Raw genomic sequence first — 24,307 nt, 5'->3', positions numbered from 1 at the left:
ACAATCCGACCGCAGGAGCAGGCTGTCGAAGCAGGTGGCCATAAGAAAACCACCGGCTTAGGTGGGAGAAGAGAAGACACCGACGTAGGGAGGAGAAAGGGGCGGCCACAAGCGAGTCACTATAGAGAAAGAGAGAGAGAGTGCCGCAGCAGCAACGATGGTTGCGAGATCAGAGTTGCATCGGCGACAGGTTGGTGCAGATCGATGCCCGTGCTTCTTTCACCCACTTGCCCTTCGATGTGTCGCATTGCTCTTCATTGCCATCAGCAGAGAGTTGTGGGGAGTAAGAACTGTTATGCACTAGCGTCACACCGCTGGTGTTGGCAGGGAGAGAAGGGCTTTGGGTGAGAACAGCTCTAATATCATGTTAAGTACGAAGTGAAAGAACAGTTGGAGAAATCTTAGTCTCTCATCTAGTACATCAACCGTACATCTCGAATATGGACGAACAAATTTAATACAAAAAATAAAAATATATAAATAAAAAGTATTTATTTTTATGATATTTTTTCTTATTTCTTTTCTTTTTCCTTTTTTTGAATAGATGCTGTTATGTGACAACTTGTGACACATATAAAACACCTAAACTAATTAAAAAATAAATTGGGTCTGCAAATCGTTGACTATGTCAACGTGTGCATGGTCAACGGGCTGAGGCCACGGAATCCAACAAGTTATGTAAACGCTTATCATTGACACTCCACGCAAGACATAAAAGGACACGAGATCTCCGAACGAAGCAAACGCAAGCGATGTCACAGTGTGCAGTCGCAGTCTACTTGGTGAACTCCATGACCCAGGTGTTGGCAAAGATGTAGCTCGCTTTGAATCCGGAGAAGCCTGCCTCCTTGGCCAACCCCTCGAACTCCTCCTCCGTCCTCTCTTTCCCTCCCGGGTTGTGCGCCAGCATGATGAGGTCGATGTTGAAGACGCCCTGAGCTCGGGGAGTCGGTTCCGGCACCACGGGCAGGACGCACTCCACCACTATCACCTTCCCCTTCTCCGGCAGCGCCTCGCAGCAGTTCTTCAGGATCTTGGTGCAGTGCTCGTCGCTCCAGTCATGGAGAATCCACTGCATTTATCAGTGTCAGTCTCAGATGGATTGCATCGAAGGAAACATGCACTCTCTGACCTTCATGAAGATTGCATCTCCCCTTGGGACGCTCGCGAACATGTCTCCGCCGATGTGTTCCACCCCTACAAGACACCATGCCGAGAGAATGAGAGGTGAGACGTGTCAGGTTGCGGCGGAGCAGAACAGAGGAGGAGTTAATGGGGGGACCTGGGAAGGGTGGCGCCTCGGAGATGACGTGAGGGAGGTCGAAGTTGATGCCCCTAATGTGGGGGTGCTTGGTGGTAATCATGTAGAGGGTGGCGCCGATGCCGCCGCCGACGTCCACGAGCACCTTGACGCCCTCGAAGCCGCGGTAGATGTCGAGCAGCTTCTTGGTGAGGATGGTAGAGTGATTCCTCATGCCCTCGTTGAACACCTTGTTGAACCGGGCGTCCGCGCCGTAGTACTCAAACGCCGACATCCCGTACGCCTTGTTGAAGGGGATGCCGCCGTCCAACACCGCGTCCTTCAAGTAGTACCAGCTCTCCATGAGGACCTTGTCCTGGTTCATCAGGGTCAGAGCAGCCATGGACACCCCGTCCTCGTTCTTGGTCAGGTACTTGCACGCCGGCGCGGCGCCGTACTTCCTCGATGGCTTCCCGTCGGCGTCGGTGCCGACGGTGCAGCTGACGACGTTGTAGGCGGCCAGCAGGCGGAGCATCCGGTCCACCATCACGGCAGCCTGAGGGTTCTCGGTGGGAAGCTGGGCCACCACGTCGGCGGGGCTCAGCTGGGCGCCCGGGCCGGCCCTGACGAGGATCTCGAGCAGGTCCAGCTCGATGGCCGCCTTGAGCGTCATGGGCAGGATGGAGGCGCTCGCCAGCTGCATGGCGTACATGCAGGCGTCCTCGTCCTCCTCGGGGGTCAGCTGCAGCGCGTTCTTGAGGGATCCCATTGCCGCAACGACGGACCGAGAGAGAGATAGGGTGGGAGGGGAAGATGGAGGGTGAGGGTGGTGGGAGGTGGAGTGGGGAGTGGGACAACGAGGTGGTGGGTTTATATGTGTCTTCGGCTCACCCACCGCACCACCAAACCAGCCTTGTTGTGTGCGTTTGATGATGGGTGTGGTCGACCAAAGGAGCTTTTTGTGTGGGGTTGGGTATGATGGATGGCTTTGAGTGCAAAGGTGGCAAACATTACTAACCATTACTAGTTGTTTCCACAATCTCTCTCTCTCTCTCTCTCTCTCTCTCTCTCTCTTCTCTCTCTCTAGACAATTTTACTTGATTTATTAAAAGAAACATAGTCTTTAAACATGAGAAAAATATAGTTTGAGGTCTTTAAATTGTATGATACGTTATTACGTTTTCAGTGATTTGGCGCACACATTAAAGAGTCTCTGGTCTTTATAAATGATACAAAAGAGTTTTGGTCTTTAAATAGTTAGATTTCACATACATAATTCTATGAGATTTTGGCTTTAGTATTATTGAACGCTAGCCTTTTCTGAGTGATTTGGGTTTCATATTGACACTTTCTTCGTATTAATAAAAAAAGATTTATTTTTTTATGATTTAGGTCATAAGAGTAGTCATTGGTGAATTAGAATTTATTCATATAAATATAAATTGAGTGTTAAGGTTTTGGTGAGAGAGAGAAGAGAGAAGATAGATGCTCTTGGAATATTCTCTAATAACGAGGTTAGATCAATCCAAGAATTTATTTATTTTCGTAAATGTAAGATGCAGTTAGTCATCAAACCATGTTAAATCATGTGTTGGTTTTTTTAGTATTTTTTTTGGATGTTTCCTTTAATTTTTGAGTTCTTCTCATCCTTCCGAATAACCTATTATTTAAGTCAAAGCTCCCTAATCACTTGGGTTAGAATAATTATCAAGGTGGGAAACTCGATGTGACATACATTAACATGATTGATCTAACATAATAGTCATCGACATGACCAATATTAATAGTCACTGATATGATTGATATGTGACGATAGTCGTCGACGTTGATAATATATCATAACAACCATCGGTATGGATGATATCACATAACAACATTCGATAAGATTTATATGTGTATGCGTGTGTGTATGCGCGTGTGTGTATGTTTTATGTTATCTCCTAAATTCTAGATCTAAATTGATGTAATTGATATATTTGTTAATGAGAAATGTAAATAATAAATCAGATTGTTTTTAGTTATTTTGGCTTGATCAGACCGATAAAAAACAATTGATATCTATCGAATTGATCGGTATTTTCAATCACAGATACATATCCATCCAAACCATATTTAAAGCCATGGATTGGTGCCATCTTTCTCCATTAACACCTCTGAGTTGGCGAATAACATAAAGCACACACAATGGTGAATGCGAGCGTCACAAAGTTCTCAGCATCTGTCACACCATTTGGAAAGCATCGGCTCAGGTTGGTGCCATCAGAGGACCAAACCCTTACCACCATCTGCATGTTTAGTTCCAACAAATAATTGACTTCTGGGCCTGATGGTTGGCATTCATCGTCACCTAAAAATAAGGTCTCATAACCTAAAATGTATATATAAGTTGTTTGATTGAGTTCTTGCGGAATTTGTAACCTTTCCACCTAAACATTTATGATGGTGAACTTATAATAGTTAATGAAGACACACATAGTAGAGTAGAGGAGACACATCACGTCTCTCACCAACTCCCCATCACCTCCTTTGGACCTGCAAACCCTAAAGCAAAGCAGAAGTGGACTTGTAGCATGGTTCACCTACTCAACGATGCAGAGAGATGATTGCAATGGAAAGGGATGGCACACCAGGAAAAGCTTCTCCGCAGCATTGCTCTCCTTCACCTACCTAAATGATAGAACTTTCCTGTAAACCTCGGGTTTTTGGGTACTAGCTGACACTATGTCTAGGTACCTAACTAACTCGATTTAGATAGATACGATTACAAGCATGAATCCTATGTTGTTCGGTATGTTATTGGTTTATTCGGTACTTCGTTTTCTCTTATGGTATATTGCCCAATCGGTATGTTGACCTTCGCAACATTCGATCTCCTTAGCGTAATGTCCTATCCTTCTGGCCCGATGCTCAAACTCATGGCATGAAGCCTTCTACCAATACGTTGACGAATCCTCCGGCTCAATGTTCAATCTTCTAACATGTTCCACTCTGGTCTAACGTCTGATTTTTCATACTTTAATCTATTTTTCTTTTCTAATCAAAGTTAATCCTACGTCACTCAAAACGCAGATTAGATCGTAAACTCATCAATTTTATCATCAAAATCCGAGATTCAATAATTGGTTGATGAATTATAATTTATATTCTCCCCTTAGTTTTCAAAACTTGATCAAATATTAAGATATAATAATTTTTAAAAAATAAGAAAATTAGTGAAGGTATAAGTTTTTAGATGAAGAAATTCATACCAGAAAGCAAATTGCTATATTAAAAAAGAGACCACATTGTATATTTATTATTAAGTGGTTTGAAACTTGGACTGAAATTTGTTTGGCAAAATTAAGAAAATTCATGAAAAGAGAGTTTTTATTCTCTCCCTCTCTCTCTCTCTAGACATTGACTTCTTGAAAACATGAGGTCTCCTCTCTAAGTTGACTTATCTCTTTATATTTCTGGTCTTGTATGGACATTAATTCTTCATTTTCTTCTTTACCCATATTTGTGTGCACGAAATAGTGTGCATATGTGAAGTTTTAATTTATATCGTTCTCTTTCTTGTGTGTTTGAGTTGGAGTAAAACAAAACAGGTTTATCTACTTTCAGTGATTTGATTACAATGCAGAAAGTGTAGTAGGTGAGGAATGAAAGAGGCAGCACAATTTGGGTGGGTCCAAAGTTCACCATGGATCCACAACAAATCTAATGGCAACCTAACTCATAATCTTATATTACACAAAATAATTATTAGATTTGGTAGTGACACGCACATCCATAGTACACAAGAAGACACTATTAGCACATGTGTTGTGACGAAAAATGTATTAATATTATGTCGAGAGTCATTGTACATAATCTTTGTCGAACCCTAACACTTAGGCAATTATTGTCTTCTTCGTCGAGACACACTTATATAGAAAATACTTATCGCTAGGATAATTATTTAAGTATTTGAATCCGCAAGAACAAATTTAAATCAAATTTAGATACTTTTAATCTTTTTTTATATATATTTAGATAATTTGTCTAGTTCGAATGAAATTAATAAATAGCACAAAAGATCATATTGATGAAAGCCCAACGTTGATCCGAGTATCTAATTATGAAATTTTGGCTACCATATGTTGAATTTCAAATTTTGATAATGAAATCAATTGACGTATTTGTGATCTAATCTACGTTTTGAGTGACGCAGGACTAGCTTCGATTAGAAAAGATAATTAAAGCAAGAAGAATCAATGTTGAGTTGGAGTGGAATATGTCAGAAGATTGGACGTCGAGCCAGAGGATTGATAGACGTGTCGGTAGAAAGCTTCATGCCATGAGTTCGGGCATCGGACCTAGAAGAGCAGACATTGCGCCAAAGAGATCGGAGTTGCGAAGGTTAACATGCTGATTGGGCAAAAGGCCACAAAAAAGGATGATGCGTCGAAGAATTTGACAAAGTGCTGATGAACCAATGACATGCCGGACAATATGTAGTTAATACTTTGTAATAATTATCTAGATCAAAGTAATTTTAGTTCTAATTGAGTTGATTTAAAATGTAATTAGATCAACTCAATTATAAACCAACTAGACTCGAATTATGATTGTTTTGGGCTAAGAGAAAAGCTCATTCAATGACCCAAAACAGTGTCATGCGATAGTACCACCAGTCTGAGTGGTGGTGCCACACAAACAATCTCCCAAATTGTGTTAGGCGATGATATCGCCAGACTAAGCGGTGGTACTGTCTAATATCAGTGCTGTAGACGATGGTACCGTCAATACCCCAAAAACAAGGGAAGAAATATTTTTAGACTCCAAGTTTGAATCTATTTGGGGCCTATAAAGACCCCTCTTATCCTTGCTTAGTACACACAAATACCAAAAAGAAAGAAAAACATTATTGTAATCTTGTGAGAACTCCTGTGAAGCTCTAAGTGTTAGTAAAATTTAAGAGAGGAGGCAGTAGGGGTGTAAAAGTTCTCTCCTAAACCTGTTAAAAGGAGAATCGAATTGTAAGAGTAGTTGATCTTCGCCCATTAAATTTAAATTAGATTTAAATATTTTTTAATTAAATTTTATTTATTTAGGTAATTGGTCAAATGAAATTAATAGATAGTCCATAGGGTCACATGAAAGCCCAACCCGATCCGAGTCGATAACAAATGAAAACGCAGGTTACTTTTTTCTATAACTCTGATTCACTTAGAAGTGTTCATCCAATTATGATGTTTTAGGCTGCCGTGAAGGTCGAATTAGTATGATATATGCTCTATCATGATGATGATTGGAGACATATATGCACATCAAAAGCATCATGATACCTTCGGGACAAGATGAACTGATGAACTGATGAACTGAGGAAGATGACAATAAAAAGGAATAGCAATTGCATTTTGAATCAACAATTCCAAAGAAATAGATTAATGTTGTTGTTGGAACTGAATCTCTAATGTTTTATTAGCTTATAGATTGAGCATTAGTTTCATTAAATTTTCAATTTTCTTTACAGACGTCATATAGAAAATATATCTAAAAAGCTTTCAATCTCATAAAATATGCTGATATGATTTTGTTTCATTACATTTGGATGCATATATGGACTCGAACTTTAGACATTTTAATTATATAATAATTTTAAATTTGATCCAAATAAATTTTCTAATAAAATCTCTAATTTGACCTTTTCCCACACTTCTCTTTTCATTTTTCCCAAAGAATTATATATATATATATATATATATATATATATATATATATGTGTCGAGAATAGTTGTGACGCTACTTAAGACACGACTGTTCTTCAGTTTAGGACGTGGCGGAGATCCACGAGTGAACCGCCCCACTTCGTAACTAATGTCGGAACATGAAGATGCTCGAGATGACAAATTGACCATATTTTATTGCGCCTTTTATTCACCTCTCTCTCTCTCTCTCTCTCTCTCGCTCTCTCTTGGTTCTTTGATTCCCCCGATCTTGGAAACCCTGAAATCGCACCATTTCCCCGATCTTGGAAACCCTAAAGTCATGGATTCTCTCTTTGTTGCGAGTCTGAGTCTCTTGATCTTGGCGTCATCCATGTACCTGCAAGCTAGGGCACGTTTCCCGCCCCTTCTCTTCGATTTCCGAGCTTTGTTGTGGTTTCGGTTGTCTCTTGTGGAAGAATTGTTGATCTTGTGATGGCATCGCGAAATTTACTTGGAATTTGTCCGTGCAGGGAGAGAGCAGGGGATCGGTCGTCTTCTTGGATGGTTCTCCCCACAGATACATCAGGAATCACGCGCAGGATAGCGCAGGGAAGGTAATCGTAGTGTTCTCTGCCTTTTCTTATGTGCATCGCTGTAAATTCGGGTCTTTCAGCTCGTGGTATGGGTTTCTCATCTTATTGTTTGGGGTCTTCACGCATTCGATATGTCTTACTATGCATAGCTTTCTGGGTCTAACAAGTTCGAGTCGGTGGTCAGCCGGTTGAACAAACTATTAGAAGAGCAGTCTTTAGTAAAGGAATTGGATGCTGGTTATTTTAATTCAGATGGCATCAATCGAGGAATTGTTGCTTAATTCTTTTCAATATATAATGTTGTTGGAAGCACTGATGATTCTTCACCACCTCTTAATGTTATGACCTCATACACTAGAATTTTTAACCTGGATCCACGACATGATTGGTACCTAAAAATAAGGATTTATGTATTACTCAAGAAGCCATTGGTGGAAGTGGTCTGAAGATATTAGTGTTTCAGAACAAGGTTCTTCATGTTCATGACTTAGTTATTAGGTGTAGATGGACTGTCAGGAACTCACCACATACATACTTCAAGTTTGCAAATGTGAATAAAATTTAACAATTGCTTACCCCTATCATGAGAAGATTATGTAGGTGTTGTTTAATGAGGAGTGCTGAAGGGAATCCATCTTCCTTTCTCTGTATTTATAGGGAATATTATAAAAGATGTCAATCATGTCTCTTAAGAGTTAACTATCCTTATCTTCTCTAATCACATTTTCATACTTGAGTAAAACACACCAATAAGTTCTTTATATCTGGTGTCTGAACTGTTGTGATGTCCTGTACATTTGCTCGTATGATCCTCAGTGTGTCCAATTTAAGCTAACTTGCATGTTTGAAGTCTTGAAAGCAATAGGATGGAAAAGGGTCAGAAGAAGTTCTAAGCCAAACCAAACTAAAGAATCCAATGGAGGTTTTTAGTATAATTGTTCTACAGAATCTCTGGTTTCTTTTAGTTATAAGATAGTTCTTCCTATATTAGTCTTGTTTGTATTTTGAAAAAAGAACTCTGTTATGTGTTTGCAAATATTGGTTGCATTCATAAGAAACATATCAATAAGTTGAAACTTGTAAATTTTATATTTTACCATCTGTTTATCGTATATGAATATTCCTGGAATTTTGTTTTGATGAAGTTTGTGATCATTAGTGTATGTGATGGAACTTCATCTTGTCAATATATGATTTTTTGTTACCTCACATTTTTAAGTTCATGCGAAGTTTGTATTTTGTTCATTGTTTTTCTCCGAACACCTTATATGACATGATCATGGAGCTTCATGCATTCTCACAGGTGAACTCAATGTCTTCGAATGAAATTGCTGCAACAATATCAGCTCTACTTGGTTTTGCACCATCTTTATCACTTTCCGTTGATTCTTCATACAAGGTACTATTTGTCGTTAACCTTTAGATCTGCTTAGCTTTATTACATATGGGGCTGTTCTATTGATAGGTTTTGTTGGAAATGGACATTCCTATTTTGTCTAATACCCAGGGCAACTCTTACATTACTTTGTGAAATGCTGCACTTATGAAAGCTAAACCTTGGTGCTTGTTTTGCTGGCAGTTAAACGAGGTTCTATTTCCCAATCCTTTTGACAGACCTAATGCTATTTTCTTGCTGGAAGTTAGTGGAGTTGAGGGTTAGTGTATTTGTTTCTTTTGAGCTCTGAACTATATATATAACTTGTAGAGGTGTTTATACTCTTCACTTTCTTGCAGAACCAGTTCTCTCATCTGAGTACTTAAGTAGCCAAACTGCTAATGTTTTCAGAAGTAGGATTTCTGGATCGAGCAATACCAAACTAGAACTTCCAGGTGTCTGATTTTTTTCTGTTGTAGTTTTCCTCCAAAGATATGCATATCTATGATGGCCCTTTTTTTCTTTTCTTTGTATTGCATGAAGCATCACAATTTTTTTTCCAGGTGAAGATGAAGTTTCTGTTGTTTCTTTGGACAATTCTTTGGATCTTGAATGCAATGCCGCTTGCCTTGATAAGGAACTCAGTGATCTTGTAAGATTTTTATTTTCTAGTTAATTAGTTGTTGGATATTACAAGTTGTTGGAAATATGTTAGTTTCCTGAAAAGAGCATAATGTAAAATGGTATCAATACATTGCAGGCAAAATGGATGGGGGGATCATATGTTGGCACCATAGAGTCACTAGATGGGAAGTTGACTGTTCCTTTAGCGAGTGGTAGCACTTTGAGTTTGCATCTTGCAAAGGTTCAACTTTCTTAGCACCTTGTATATGTTGTTCTTTGATTCATGACATACTTGTAGTCTAGTGTTAATTCATCCTTAAAACTCCTTTTAGTTATGTATTTCCTTTTTCTTCTCCAAAATCCTTAAACCATTGTTCCTCCTAAGTAGGATTGTCTGTAAATTAATTGAGTTTCTTATAGAGTTCATGGTTCAGTTGTTGGATTCATCTGTACTGTTTTCTGAATAACATATATTTCAGATCTGTATGCTAGCACTCACGTTGCACCGATTTCTCCATGTATATATGGATATATTTCTAGTGGTTTTTATGTGATATTTTGACAGCAAGAGGTTGGATTACATTTTGCACGCCTATCATGACCAAGGGAAAGATTGTGTTCAAGTGGCATTCTAATGACTGTGTTTGTAGTTACAGAAGTATCAGTTAATTCTTATCATGTTGTTGGTTTTAGAGTTCAGATGCTATTTGAATTTTTATCTGAATGAAACATTTTATGCAACCGAAAGCAAGAACAATTAAATAGTGAATTAACGCATATTTATTTTGGAATAGTTACTATCTTCGTCGGGATGGTTATAAGGATATTGTCATTTGAAGTCTTCTTTTTAGGCTAGTTCAATAGAGACAGTTTAACAAAAAGTAGAAACACTAATAGAATATATTGTTTTCAAAAGTTTTTTCTTTTTAAAGTTACCTACCATTGTTATTGGCCAAATTGAGTGCCTCAAAGATGGTCCGGGCGACGTTTTAAACATGCGCGACTTGGGTGCACACCTGAGCCCAAGGGCTGGGCGAATCAAAGTCTAGGTTCAGTCAATTTGAATTAGTTGGTTTAGTCGAACCAACTAAAGTCTCCCACTTACCACCCCCACCCCTACTCCCCCCACCTCTACCTAGATCTCATTTTGCGAGCGAAAGAGAAACCCTGCATCATCACCATTCGTTCCTCTGCCATTTGCTTCATTCCTTTGTCGTACATTGTTGGCTACTCTCTTCCTTGGCCATATGTAGTCATCCACGACCTTCCTCTGCTCTACGCACCATATGCTGTTAAACGCAATCTACCCCTCTCCTTCCCTCTGAGTGTCCCCTCCCTCTTTCTCCTCCTCCATCGTCGCCCCCTCCCTCTCCTCCTCCTTTAACTAATTATGTTCCCTGATATCTCCCCTCCCAACAAATAGCCGCTGAGCCTCCCCGTTCCTAGACAACTCCCTTCTCTTTCCTCCTCCTCCTATCCCATGCCTCATCCCTCTTCTCCTTAATTATATATATTTTAATATTTTCAAGTGTCTTGCTTTGCTCGGGTGAGTGCCTATCACCTCAGGCAGTTTGACAGCTTGGTGCCTTTTAGCGTTTAGTACCTTTAACCACACTAGTATATGTAAATCTTATTAATTTGAAAATTCAGAAATGATCATAGCACTTGATTATTTGTATTTATTAATCACCTCACTTGAGTAGTTCTTTCTTGTCAACTCCTTATGAATTTTTCTACCCCTATAACTGAATATCTTTGTTCATAGTCTGAGAATGATTTAATGTGGTAAGAAATTTAACCAGTGGTAGTTTATTTACTTAATGTCATTGACATTCATATTGGCACATTTTCTTTGACATAAACAATTTGTAGAATGTTGACAGCTACTTGCACATGCTTTGCAGAAAGCAGACCTTCAATTTGCATCTATTCTTGTTTCTTTGGTTAGAAATGTTAAAATGGCAGTGGAGATTCACAAAGATTTATCAGAAAGCAGCTTTATGCCTTCAGAAATTATGACAGGCCGTTTCACAGGCATTGAGGTGATCTTTTATTGTCGCTAATAGGATGTGATCATATGTTTGGCTTCATCCTGAATAACACTTTGTTTATGTCTACTTTCATTGTTCCTGTTATTATTGCTATTTGATGCATTATTCACAAATGAAACTCATTATTGCAAATATATAATGCAAATACAACCCTCGTTGTTATCGAAGCATTTTTCTGGCTGATGATATTCTTTGTGTCGGCCTCAGGTTACAAGATTCCAAATTCTTGGACACAAATAAATGCCTTGGTTTCTCTGAACTATGGTCATAGAGTTATAATTTGAGCTTAAAAGTTGTCTTACAAATATAGGCTTTTGATGAATTTTTTCCAGTCAAAACATTCTGATGACATTACCAAGTCTACCAATTTCTACTGTTTCTCTCCCTTTTTACGCAGAAGACTTGTCGAATACTGGGCTGAACTTACTACAAACAGTTTACTATTGTTAGCTTTGGCTCTTCTTTGTTCAACAAAAGAAATTCTCAAATTTTTACAATGAGGTTACAAGATTTCAATTCTTGGAACAAATAAATGCCATGGTGCCTCTGAAACTATGGTTATAGTGTTAGAGTCGGATAGCTTGAACATTTCCTTATGAATACTAGCATTTGATGCATTTTTCCAGACAAAATATTCTAATGACCTTAGCAAAGTCAGGTAAGTTAACTAGTTTGGTTTCACTTTTGTAACAACAAGTGATTGTTTTTGAAGGATATTGTTTAAGAATTTTATAATAGAATTGTATCCTGATGATTGTTTACTGAAGCATCTTATAAAAGTTTGCTAAAAATTGTTTTGGCTGTTCTTTATTGGCTTATCTGAAACATATGGGTTCCATTATGTTTCAAGAGATGGTCAAACCACAGCTTAAACAAAATATGTTGCTGCTACTAAGTTATAGCTTGTTGTTACTTATTTTATTGCTGCTAAGAATGTTCGACTATCATGGTTGTCATGCATGTTTCTTCATCCAGTGGCATTTCTAATCTCTTGTATTTTCCAGTTAATAAATAATTGCTTGATGGCAGGATTGGCCAGAAACTATAGGAATTCTGTTGAAGTTTGTGACTTCTATAATTGATTTTTATGTTTATTTACATGTGTATTTTGTGACTTGATGAATCTATTACAGGCTCTTAGAGCCGAATATGGTTCGGGGGACACTGCTCGACAGGGGGTGGAGCTGCTTCAGACAACACTTCTAAAGTTGTCTGATATGTTACAAGTGTCTTACAAAGGTTAGTGATGGTTATAGGTTTAGGCTTGTGTTTATTTTCTAGTCAATGTTGTCAACTTAGAAATAGTATTTAACTTATGGTTTGCATCTTTCTGGAAGGTGGCTGTTCATGAATGAAACTAAAAGATGCTTTACGAACCTGGTTATGTTTCTTTGAGACTGAGACTGCAGATATATTGTCCACTTCTCATTTAATGGGACTACATAAAATGAATAAGCAGTGACTTCTAATTCTTCTTCAGTTACTTAAATCTTATTATTTTGCCAGATATGGTTTAATCTTTGATATAAAAAGCTTAAGTTGTTGATTATATCCTTGTTATGTTTCTGTGTAACTGTTGATCTTCACAAGACTCATAAAGAGTAAGCATGCAAAATTCTCAAGGTATGGTAAATTTTTCCTTTTCTCATATGATAACTTTTGTCTGATTTTTGACGATTAGTGAAGGTTCTCACTTCAGATCATTGGTTTTGCATAACCGTTTAAAATGATTTTGGAAGTTTGTTGCTAGGTAATATTGTAATTGGCCAAGCAACAAGCTCCAACAAATTTATGACCGCTGTTGTCATGGTGGCCTGGTAGTCCATTAGCAGCAAATTTCATGTCTGCCTTAATGCTTAAACTGAACATATGCTGCAATTAATATGAAATAACGCTTACATATATGCTGTATTTCAATGAAAGATGATAGACTACCATCATATTTGCCTAAGTCAGACAGGTTTTATGGCCTAGTTAAATGTTTCAGGTAGCCCACCTTTAGAAACATTGTCAGTGACTAAACTAATTTTTTTGGGTTGAATTATTTCACTTAATTCTTGGGCAACTTTTGTGAGAGTTCTTTATATTATTTTCTTTTGCCTTTTAGGGAAGCTTGTTGGAGTTGTCGTATTAAACAATGAGTCTTCACCAGAGTCGGGAATGTTGTTGGATGTAACTTCTACAGCAAGATTTTCCAGATTGTTGGAAGAAGAAAGCTCTAGTACGACTGAATCAGAGGTGCTGCTCGTCAGACGGAGTTTGGCTTGGATAACGGGAGTTATCCTTCTTCTATCAACTCTCATTGGGGTGAGAAAAAAAAGTTATATTTTGTTTAATTATATTTGAACAAGTTAAAGAAAAAAGAACTTAAAAGCATTTGTAGTTCTCACTTCATTGTGTGGTTGCTGCATAGTCTTGACAAGAGCAAATTTATTTGCTGAAGAACTAGAGTTACTTTTTTACTTGTAATTATATCTTTTAAGCAGGAAATAGGAGTGCAACAAATAGTCATAGACTCTCAGTTGATAATATATTCATTTTCTTTTTCCTCACTTTTTTTTTTGTCTGGGTGTACTTCATGTTACATGCGATGTGCGAAGATAGATCATCATTTATGGCAATATTTTAAAATAAAATTTTGAACCCCTCTCACCATTTGACATCCAATGCTGAGGATTCCTATTGATTGCAAAAGGTCCTACTGTTTTAGATTCAATTTTGTGTGCTGATACTCTGGCATTGGTTTCTCAGGTCTACTTATTACTCAACATGCCGCTGACAAGGGACACCCTTCTTTATTCCAATGTCAAGCTAGATTGACTTAAAGGTATAAACACAAGTCTTTCCTGAAGTACCCAGTAGAGGCTTTTCAACTACATCATCAGACAAGTTTTTCCTGGTCATGCTCTTAGCAACAGCCAAATGGATAATTATTTCCTGGTTCTATATGCTTACTCTTATCTGACTGATAAATGTACTATTCACTTGATGGATCTGATGCAGAGCCAGTGCTTGGAGTTGTATTAATAATAATAATAATAATAATAATAATGCTGGTTTTGAACAGCATTATCAGATGAAAATTTTTCACAGCCATGCTTGTAGCAGCGGCCAAATTGATAACCATTTCTTGGTTGTATATGCCACTTATATGAAAATGCTGCAACTTTATTGTTGTAATGTACAAAGTTTACTTTTACGAATTACTGGCTATAACTTTTATCAGTTTGTTGAAGTTTATATAAGTTGTGTCATCATTTGTGAAATTTTTGGAGTATTCCTGTGTTCTCTTCCTGTTAAGAGTTACATGATACTCTGCCACAATTATGTTGTATATAAGGTTATCCTTTCTAGTTACTTTCAAGACTGAAAAAACACATGAACTGGTCCAATTAATAACAGGATATGATGATGTTGGAAGCTTTAAAGTAGGATTTCAGTCACAATGCTCATGTCTTCTCCATTGTTTTATTTTACTGAATGAACGATGATCTTGTCCAGATTTGCACCGAGGGTGGTGACATTGATAACTATTGAGTGTGAATCCACAAGAATTCTTCTGCAACTTCCTTTTGTAAATTATTTGTTGTTTGAAGATAGGGAAGTCCTTCCATGATGGTGGAGAAAAGAATAGCACTAATTATTTCTTGGTATCTGATACCAGCCTTTCATTTCTTTCAGTGTCGGTATTAAATTGTACCGAGCCAATGGTACTACTCAGACAACATTCAAAAGCCATCAATGAATCACTTTTGCAGTAACAGCTGGTAACACCAACTAACTCGCAGCAGTGATTATTTTCATCGGAAGCTATGAACAAGAAAAGTATGGCACATTCTTCTTCCCCACTCAATCTCTTTAAGATTGATATGACTTAATAAATAATAGAATGGTAACAGCAGTAGATTACTATGAGCTCGCACTTTGTTTTGTTTTCTCCTCGAGATTGATGTCACTCATATATTACCTATTTGCTTGCAAGCAGAACAAGCCTTGGCTTTTGTGTGTGCCTTGCATGCAGGCTGTGGTGACACGATTGTAGGTGTGTATTAATGGATGCTACATGCAAAATGGAATATGGAAAAAGATAAGCAATTGTATACATGAGAATGGATAGTGCCACAGTAATGGTGAGGAAAGTTATGGTGTCTGAAGAAGAGGAGGATGATTGCACAGTATGGTCCCTAGTCTACTTCCCAGGAGTATGATAGACACAACACAACATTTTGGGTAGTAAGACAAGTTCCTCCCCTCTGAAACAAACTGGTGATGGAGAGAAGAGAGAGGAAGGGTAGGCAAGGTTGCTTTGCCCACCAGCCAAACTATTTAAAGGTCATGACCTAACTTGGTTCCTAGGTTTCCTATCAGAATTTTCCTGTCTCTCCCTGTGATACTTGGCTAGGGTTTGCACTTCACATTTACTAACCATAATGCGCCTTTTGAAAAAGATACATGAGTGAGAAGGTATGTGGACATGTTAATAATTGAAGACAGTTTCACAAATGAAAAGAGGATATTATTTAAAAGAAAAAAAGAAAAAGAAAACAATGGAAGGAAACTCTTTGTGACACCACTGATTGCATTTTGTATGTGGAATCAATCATCTAACTGGTGTCTCTGTGGTCCATGTCCCAACCAGTCATTTAATGCATGATCTCCAAGGATCAACAAGCTGTAATTAGGCAACATTGATTGTGATACTTTTGACAGCATGTGGAGGCTGCCATGGTAACTAGAAAAAGTAGGTCACCCATACACACAGTTTCACACACCTAGGAGGGTCCCCAGCTCACCCTTCAATACAACAACAAGCTCTAAGGGCACACACACACAATAAAAGCCACACAAGTGATAATTCTCTATGCTACTAAACTGATTTGTTCTTTCTAATCTTCTCTTACAAGCATAATTATAAAACCTGGATCCATATTGTTGTAGCTAATTAGTTGACACCAAATCCTCTTGTACTTCACAAGCAGGCTGGACTCGATATTGTAGCTAATTTTTTGTTTTGACCACAAAAAAAAAAGAGATCGTGTTAAGTAATTAGTAGGCTGAAACCAGATTTTTTTGGTCTGCCACTGTTATCACATGAGAGGTTCTGTGGATTCCCTTGTGAGCAGTGTAAGAGGTATACAAGGCAATTATGAGTCCTTATCACTTCTCTGCATTATTTGGGACTGTTCTTTTGATGTCTCAACGAGATTAATTGAGACTATATCGTGTAATGCTTCCAAGTAGAAATCCATGTCAAATTAGTATTTAGTTCTCTCTCTCTCTCTCTCTCTCTCTCTCTCTCTCTCTCTCTCTCTCTAACTTGATTCTGACTTCATGTCTTGTAATTTTCTTGTATGATGTACTCATTGGCATATCAGGTACTCTTATATCATCAAGCCATGCCAAAGATTCCCTTTGGAAGGTGATGTCTTGATCTCATCCCAATTCAACATATGATATTAAATAGAGCAGCTGGAGGAAGTGATTAAAGTACAAAAAAAAATGACATATATATTTACAAGCACAGAAGAAAGACATTTAAAAGGATGTATCTAATTATTTCTAGCTAATCTGTGTGAGACGATATGAACACAGCCACTCACCCATTTGCAAGATTGAAAAGCACCAAATACTCTTTCCCTTTTTGACTGAATCTAAGTTCACAAAAAGTGTAGAAACTTTAAGAGAGAATTTTGTGGTCATACTAGGAAAATAATCTCATCTACCAAAAATTCTCTCTCTAAACAGAAGCTGCTAGTAAATGAAGTTTTTACTATCAAATGAAGGTGTTGTTTCATGCATTTAGAGATGTTTTTAGGATAAAAAGGATTGGTTCAGGAAGCCTCACTAATTTTTTATATAAGGAATGACCTATTAAATCATATTCTAATCTATGCTCCAATGTGTTGGGCATAAATTGTATTAGATTGCTGAGATGAATCTCTCTCTCTCTCTCTCTCTCTCTCTCTCTCTCTCTTAACAATCTAATTAGAGTATTCTAAAGAGTGCACAGTCTCCTTCTTTCTCCTGTGTTTGAAATGCTAAAGCATTGGTTCTACCAACCAATGTCCAGCAGAGTTGCATAAGAGACTTCCTAATGTTTGCATGTGGTGATTCATAAGGATTGATTCCCTTTGGCTCACATGTGTTCATAATAAATAGGCACTCTCTAACCCTACCCAGTGCCTACTGCACACAACAATAAAATGTACTACATGACTTCTGCCAAGATATGAAGTCGACACACCTACAAGTACAAATACCTGCATGACATGGAGACTACCCCAATAAATAACCACACCTGCAAGTCTAAGACAAGCTCATGAACAGATGGCTGTGTTGATCCAACCTAATGCAGCAGGAGGAGATGAAGAAGAAGAAGAAGAAGCTGTAGCTGGTTTTTGGGGGTGTGCGCTGCAAGTGGGATTGGGAGGTGGTGGAGTGACTTTTCCTGATCTCAAAGTCAACTAGCAAAACCTTAATTATTGTCATCCTAATCTTTGTTAGGATCCATAAACCAACGTCAGGCTTCTTCAAGCTGCTGGCATCATCATCCCATTAAACTAGAAGAGAACTTTGTGCTGTTCCTTGTTGGCTGCTGCCACACCCCATGTTGTGTGCTTGAACATGACTGAGACTTCTTCTCTATTTCTTTCCCGTATCATACGGTCTGATTCTTCTCGGTTCATCTTATGGCAGTTTACATGTTCCATTAAACATGACATTGCAGTTTAAATGCCTTTCATAATGCTTACTTGTTTTCTCCTTAGCAAGGCTTCTTTTCTTGGATTCGAGACAACATCTCTTCCGAAGGTTGAGTTGTAGGCACAGTTAGCAACGAATGCATGAGGGCTAATGGGCATGCATCGTTGTCTTTTGACAGCCTGAAAGCTAAAGATTAACCAGTGTTCTTCAGATTCTTAATGCCATACTTCCAGCTCGAGATGTGTTGGATTTGCTACATTCAAGTCTTTTAAGATCTCTGGCATCCAACAATATGATATATTTTTGGGCAAGTCATGGAGGAAAATAATTGTGATTCAACCAACAAAAAGAACATTTCAAGACCGAGATGTCGATCCGTTTGAGATCAAGAAATGGCAATGGCATCAGGAAGAGTTTCACTGTGGATAAACTTGCAGATTCTGATGACAATGAAATATAATGTTCTTGGAATCTCTGTCAATTGTCTGGATCACATCACAGGTTCGGGAAACAAGATGTTGTTCCTACCATGTCAGATCTATTGATCCGTGTTGTCTTTCTCCCCTCCACTGACTCTGCCACAGCACCAAACCCATGTTGAAGCCACAGCTAAACAAGAAGACAGTGCAGTGTGTGTTTGTGTGCGTGCACCACATGTTGTGATGGTTATCCATACAAGTACCAATGTAGCGATGATACTTTTATCTTAATTAGTTGACATTAGGGAGCTGCAATTGCAGTCATGGAGTAAACAAATGCACAAGGTTTCTGCAGGGTTAGTAGTGTCATATTATTCCTAGGGTCTCCTGTTGTTGTCTTCCTTCTTCCTCTCTCTCTCTCTCTCTCTCAGCTACCTCCATCCTTTGTCTTCCCATTCTCCTTTTCCGATTAGGTTGAAGGTAAGCATCCCTACCTTGTTCAGGGAACCTTGTGGGGCATGCAGGATCAGGTTGGTAAAGCGAAGAATCAAACAGTAGTAACCCTACCTTCTCTCTCTCTCTCTCTCTGACATATTCATCCTTCCATAAGGGAGTACAGACATGGTGATCTCCGATCCTTCTTCTTCTTCGTCTTCTTCCTTCATCCTCTCCTGATTGATCTCTTTCCGGAATCATCTTTCTCATGTAAGAAAGAAGCAGGACAGCAGTGTCATTCTTGGATCCTTTGAAGAAAAAAGGTGGCATGAATATGGAGGTATTTAGGCCGATCCCCTTCGCTGCTTCTACCTCGCTTTCATCCTACTCCTCCCTTCGGCTTGGTCATGCTGATGCTGCCGACTGCTCCGCTCCTCCCGTGGAGCGCGAGCACATGTTCCACAAGGTAGTCACACCGAGCGATGTCGGTAAGCTGAACCGCCTTGTGATCCCCAAGCACTACGCAGAGAAGTACTTCCCCCTCGACCCCTCGTCGGCGGACAAGGGCATCCACCTCTGCTTCGAGGACCCCAACGGCAAGCACTGGGAGTTCCGCTACTCGTACTGGAACAGCAGCCAGAGCTACGTGATGACCAAGGGGTGGAGCCGGTTCGTGAAGGACAAGCAGCTCGATTCCGGAGACACCGTCTCCTTCAGCCGTGCCACCGCCGGAGAGTCTGGACACGGCCGCTTCTTCATCGACTGGCACCGGCCCGAACCAACCTGGCGACGCCCGGCCCTTCCCGTCCTGCAATTCTCACCCTGGGGTAAGCTTTTCTCACCCACTATGCCCGCCGTGCACGGTGCTGCGGACCTCGGGCGGCCACAGCTGTTTCATCGAGCGATGCCCCAGCCGCCGCAGCAAACCAGGGTGCAAGTCGGTGGTGGAATGGCCGGCACGCCGCTAGTTCTGGAATCAGTGCCGGTGCGCCGTCGCATGGCCGAGCCAAGGCGAGTCCGGCTGTTCGGAGTCGACCTCGAATGCTCCGAGATGGATGGCCATGGAGAGACCTCCATGGACACTGCTGGTCCTGCCTAAACTCTCTCTCCACTGGAAGCATGATCAAACAAGCCACCACTCAACGAGGAAGAAGGAAAGGGAGAGAAGCAGCCATCATGCCGTTGCTTCATAGAAAGAGGTTGCAGGATCCTATCATTCTTTTTGTCTTCCTTGCCATCTTTAGCCTAAGAAATAATTCTAATCTCTTGCTGTGAGTATGAGTTTGGATGAGAGGAGAGAAAGGATTGGGTCGCATGTCAACAAAGACATGATTGCTGTATCTCTTCTATCTTAGATATGAGCTACAGACTCCAATCACATATATGTCAAGACATCTAACTACATGAGGTTGTAATCCAATCTTTTGGTTCAGTAGTTGGACTATGTTCTTACTTGCTCTTTCTTGAGGAACCCTTTTCCCTTGTCATTTTTGCTAGGGTTCTCCCAGCTTTCTCCTGCATGTTCCAAACACTCAGCAAGCTTGGCAGCATGTTAGGGTCACTTGAGGTTGGATCTCCCAATTCTTTCATCTATCATGTTGCCATTTTCTTGTTTGTTTATGCTTTAATGGTTGATTAAGCTGGTTTAGCAATGCTTCAAATTGGTGGATATGGTTGCATGGAACACACAGACGGTGTGCAGTGTCTCTATAGAACTTGAAGCTTAATATTACAAGATCATGTGCTATTCACAAGGTTTCATCATCTCTTTATCAGTCCTTTCAATTTCACTGCTCTCAATGGGGTACAGACAACATGGATATACATTAGAAGATCCTTGTGGGATCAATTCACAAAGGAACAGAAGGATTCAGCTCTGTTGAAATTGTAGTTAGGGGGTTTTCTGCCACATTTACAAGGCAATGAAAACATTAATGCCAAGTTACATGAAAAGGGAAAGCATGTACATATGTTTGCTTCAAGGTTTGTGATCATTATATATAGGATGTTCCTCAACACTCCCTCTAGGGTTCATTTATTCATCCTTAGGACTACCCCACATTCTTAGACACTGCTCTTGAGGTACATGAAATCAAGCATTTGGCTTCTGTAAATCACTTGATTAATCTCTGTGTATGCCATAGAGATATAGAGAGAGAAAGAAAGAGGACAGTCTAATTGTTGAGAGGATACATGAACTTCTCATTCCATCATGATGATTGCATACCTTAATTTTTCTTGATGTCATAAATTATTTAGCTGAAAATATTAGGAGTTACAGGTTTCCTAATGTTTTGTATCTTCATGATACATGTATGTATCTCAGGAGCAAACATGGATACACTCACATCAGACACAAATGTTTATACTCTTTGATCATATGGATTGCATGAATGTCATATTTTGGGACACAAAATTGCTTGGAAAAATGCATCAAGCTCCTCTCCAGCACACATCAAATCCTCTTTTTTCTTTCATGCAAATACTTTAGTAGAATAATTTTCTTCGAGTCTTCTTCACTTGTTAACTGCATTACAAAATTTTCTAGTTTTATATCAGCTTTTGGATTAAATTCTATCATGAGAAATCTTAAAGAAACTAACTTTTGAAACAAAAACCTTAATCCTTTAGTAAACCTTGTTGGGATTGATAAGTATTTTTAGATTTTTAGATTTAATTATTCTAATAAAACAAAGATTCCTAGTAGAAAACATGGAAGAAATTTTAAAATTAAAATTTGACTATTCTATAAATACGTCGGTAGACAAAAGCTATAAATTTTTTTTTTAATCTTATATAAGAAGATATACAAGGAGAATTATGTTTGAGTTAGGTTTATCAATGGTTTGATTACTATGTCAAGAATTTAATTTTTCTTTACGAAAATAGGTAGTGGCGGTGTCAAAGCCATATTAATCTTGTATCGATTTATTGATATATTTTTTATTATCGATATCTGATTTTTTTAAAAAAATTTCTTTCTCCCGAACAAAACTAATGATTATTGATTTGACTTGATGATAAAATAATTAAAAAACATTTATTGACTTCAAAATTTTTATTTTTATTTCTAAAAGGTATTGAATGGTAAACACCAATGAGCATTCTATCAAAAAGAAAGAAAGAAGAAGCTAATTTTACAAAGACAATTCCATCTGTTTATTCTCAATAAGAAACCTCATCAACATTACATATCCTGAAAAATAGTTGATTTGTGTGTTAAGCTTCTAACCTACCACAATAACTCAATCTTTAGCCTTCAACTGAAATCATCAACTCATGAACAACATGATCTTCAAGTTAAGCTTGAAAATGATTAGTAAATGGTTCTCAAATGGAGTGATGCAATTTGTGATAAGACTGATAGTGTTCAAAGGATACCTTTCTATTCTATTGTGTCATTGTTAAACAGTAAAGTATATTTATTTTAGGCACAAGTGTTGCCAGAGGTTACTCAGATACTTGGAAGATGGAGGCAATTGACTGAGAAGTCTAAAGACCCTTAGGTTTTATTATAAGTAGGAAAGGGAACAAGATTCACAAACACTACTTTACATTCTTATTGATCTATTTTAATATCATTTGTCATAGTTTAATTTGATGAAATAATTGACGAATACACCGATAAACTTACACCATAAATTTGTACCCCATTTCATCGGAATTAGTATCGTAAAGAATCTCCCATGTATCTTAGATCTTACTATTAAGAATGGTAGTGTTACTTGAGTTAGCCCGCCAAAGTTTCTAAGTCGGAGGTTTTCAATATCACAGCTTTATTATAAATATGAATATTTATAATAAAAGATATCTAATTCACAGTAAATCGTTTTCTTTTTCTGTTATGCTAAGCGGTGGGCAGAATCGTCATTTGAACCGGCCGAAATCGGCTAGCTTCCAAGACCGGCTCGGGTCGAGCCCGAGCGGAGCGCATCCGGTGGCAGTGCGCCGGTCCCGGCGGACCGAGTTCGCCGGGTATCGCAGCTCACCGGAGACTCCCGCCGATTCAGACACCTGGCTGTGCCGCCCGCTGGCGCCCGACCTCATCAGCGGGCTCAGGCGGACCGTAAACCCCGACACGCAGCCGACGCCTCGCAGTTGTTGTTGTTGTTGTTGCTGTTGGTGGTGGCGGTGGCGGTGACGGCTGCTCGCGGAGATCCGCCGCGTCGGAATCGGACGCCTCCACCCGTTCGAGGACTCGCTCGTGTACCCGCTCGCGTCCGACTCCTCCTCGTCCTCCATGGCCGGCGACATCCCCCGCTGCACCAACCGACACGACCTCGTATTCTGTTCCGGTGCCGTCTCTCCCTCTGCCGCCGAGAAGGGCTCCGGTTGCCGCTTCTTCCTGCGGCGGCGGAGGCGAACGAGCGCCGAGAACCATGATCTCGGTCCGGAGCCCTTACGAGGCACCCAGTCGTCCTCTCCCTTCTCCGATGTGTGATGCCTGAAGAGCGCTTTGAGGACGGAGAACCGCCCGGACCTCCGGTTCCGACCGCCGTCGAATTCGCCATCCAAGGTGTGGCCGAGCCCGGGGGTGCTGAAGAAGCTGGGGTCGTGGTGGTGCGAGGCGTCGGAACCGACGGATCGGCGGTGTGGCAGGTAAGGCGACACGGACCGGGGGAAGGCGATGGTGGGCGCGTCGAAACCCCATGGTTGGCGGTGGGGGGATAGCTCGTTCTCGGCGGCTACGAGAGCGAGGAGGCGCTCCCTGAGGCAGGAGGCGCAGACGCCGGCGCCCAATTCGTAGGGATGCTCCTTGCACTTCATCGCCGCTGCCACCAGCTGCGGCCTCCGGCCATCGACCGCCAGATTCAAGCCCCAAGGTTCGTTTCTTCGTCGATTCTCCACACACAATATCGAGAGATCGAGAGAGAGAGATATCTTCGTCGCGTCCTCCAGTCTCGAGCTATTAAGTAGGGCTCTCGATCGGCCAGATTAATTAGATTCACGCAGCAGGAGTTGTTCACCGATGAAACAAATGAAAGGTGACGTGGTCCTCCCTCTGACGCGCGATACCACATGGCTTAGAGACGTGACGTCACCCCGTGCAGCTCTTAGGGGTGACCCGTGCGGAGTCGGAAAGAGATCTGCCAACGAGACCGAACTATACTTTTCTTAACGTACTTCTCGTGGCCCAACGCTTCTCGTCACTGGGGTCCACCGCTGTCTCCACTTACAGAGCAGGTAATTCACGAC

At 39.9% G+C, this 24,307-nt stretch overlaps 4 protein-coding genes across 5 annotated transcripts; 2 read left to right on the top strand and 2 right to left on the bottom strand.

The window, feature by feature from the left end:
* Nucleotides 1–665: 665 nt before the first annotated feature.
* On the bottom strand, nucleotides 666–2,078 carry LOC103998763 (tricetin 3',4',5'-O-trimethyltransferase). Its single transcript, XM_065083886.1, has 3 exons — nucleotides 1,283–2,078; nucleotides 1,133–1,197; nucleotides 666–1,072 (listed from the first exon to the last, which is right to left on the bottom strand). Exons 1-3 carry the CDS (start codon nucleotides 2,007–2,009, stop codon nucleotides 776–778), a joined length of 1,089 nt encoding a protein of 362 aa, XP_064939958.1. The 5' UTR covers nucleotides 2,010–2,078; the 3' UTR covers nucleotides 666–775.
* Nucleotides 2,079–7,140: 5,062 nt separating this feature from the next.
* Nucleotides 7,141–14,780, top strand: LOC135593667 (uncharacterized). 2 transcript variants are annotated; one of them, XM_065083884.1, is made up of 11 exons: nucleotides 7,141–7,321; nucleotides 7,443–7,526; nucleotides 8,809–8,904; nucleotides 9,085–9,160; nucleotides 9,240–9,335; nucleotides 9,444–9,532; nucleotides 9,641–9,745; nucleotides 11,409–11,546; nucleotides 12,689–12,794; nucleotides 13,663–13,862; nucleotides 14,307–14,780. In XM_065083884.1, the coding sequence occupies exons 1-11, from the start codon at nucleotides 7,253–7,255 to the stop codon at nucleotides 14,373–14,375; spliced, it is 1,128 nt and encodes a 375-aa protein (XP_064939956.1). In that variant the 5' UTR covers nucleotides 7,141–7,252; the 3' UTR covers nucleotides 14,376–14,780. The 2 variants fall into 2 exon arrangements, with proteins under 2 accessions (XP_064939956.1, XP_064939957.1); XM_065083885.1 differs by having other exon boundaries at nucleotides 7,146–7,325; nucleotides 7,447–7,526; nucleotides 14,307–14,520.
* A 4,217-nt stretch (nucleotides 14,781–18,997) lies between these two features.
* LOC135594371 (B3 domain-containing protein Os03g0120900-like) lies at nucleotides 18,998–20,543 on the top strand. The gene has a single exon (XM_065084754.1). It carries the CDS (start codon nucleotides 19,440–19,442, stop codon nucleotides 20,208–20,210), a length of 771 nt encoding a protein of 256 aa, XP_064940826.1. The 5' UTR covers nucleotides 18,998–19,439; the 3' UTR covers nucleotides 20,211–20,543.
* A 2,435-nt stretch (nucleotides 20,544–22,978) lies between these two features.
* LOC135594135 (uncharacterized) lies at nucleotides 22,979–23,878 on the bottom strand. The gene has a single exon (XM_065084549.1). It carries the CDS (start codon nucleotides 23,876–23,878, stop codon nucleotides 22,979–22,981), a length of 900 nt encoding a protein of 299 aa, XP_064940621.1.
* Nucleotides 23,879–24,307: the final 429 nt, after the last annotated feature.

This window comes from Musa acuminata, chromosome BXJ1-9 (assembly GCF_036884655.1).
Source record: "Musa acuminata AAA Group cultivar baxijiao chromosome BXJ1-9, Cavendish_Baxijiao_AAA, whole genome shotgun sequence".
Classification (NCBI taxonomy): Eukaryota; Viridiplantae; Streptophyta; class Magnoliopsida; order Zingiberales; family Musaceae; genus Musa; species Musa acuminata.
Note: the sequence above shows the minus strand (reverse complement) of the source record. Positions and strands in the feature narration are given on the sequence as shown.

Excerpts from the sequence above, each read along its gene's own strand:
- LOC103998763 (XM_065083886.1), bottom strand. The coding sequence starts at position 2,009 with ATGGGATCCCTCAAGAACGCGCTGCAGCTGACCCCCGAGGAGGACGAG. Across the intron at positions 1,198-1,282 it reads CGAGGCGCCACCCTTCCCAG|GGGTGGAACACATCGGCGGA; the intron begins GTCCCCCCATTA and ends GGTGTCTTGTAG. Across the intron at positions 1,073-1,132 it reads GAGATGCAATCTTCATGAAG|TGGATTCTCCATGACTGGAG; the intron begins GTCAGAGAGTGC and ends TGATAAATGCAG.
- LOC135594371 (XM_065084754.1), top strand. The coding sequence starts at position 19,440 with ATGAATATGGAGGTATTTAGGCCGATCCCCTTCGCTGCTTCTACCTCG.
- LOC135594135 (XM_065084549.1), bottom strand. The coding sequence starts at position 23,878 with ATGAAGTGCAAGGAGCATCCCTACGAATTGGGCGCCGGCGTCTGCGCC.
- LOC135593667 (XM_065083884.1), top strand. The coding sequence starts at position 7,253 with ATGGATTCTCTCTTTGTTGCGAGTCTGAGTCTCTTGATCTTGGCGTCA. Across the intron at positions 7,527-8,808 it reads CGCAGGATAGCGCAGGGAAG|GTGAACTCAATGTCTTCGAA; the intron begins GTAATCGTAGTG and ends GCATTCTCACAG. Across the intron at positions 9,746-11,408 it reads TGAGTTTGCATCTTGCAAAG|AAAGCAGACCTTCAATTTGC; the intron begins GTTCAACTTTCT and ends CATGCTTTGCAG.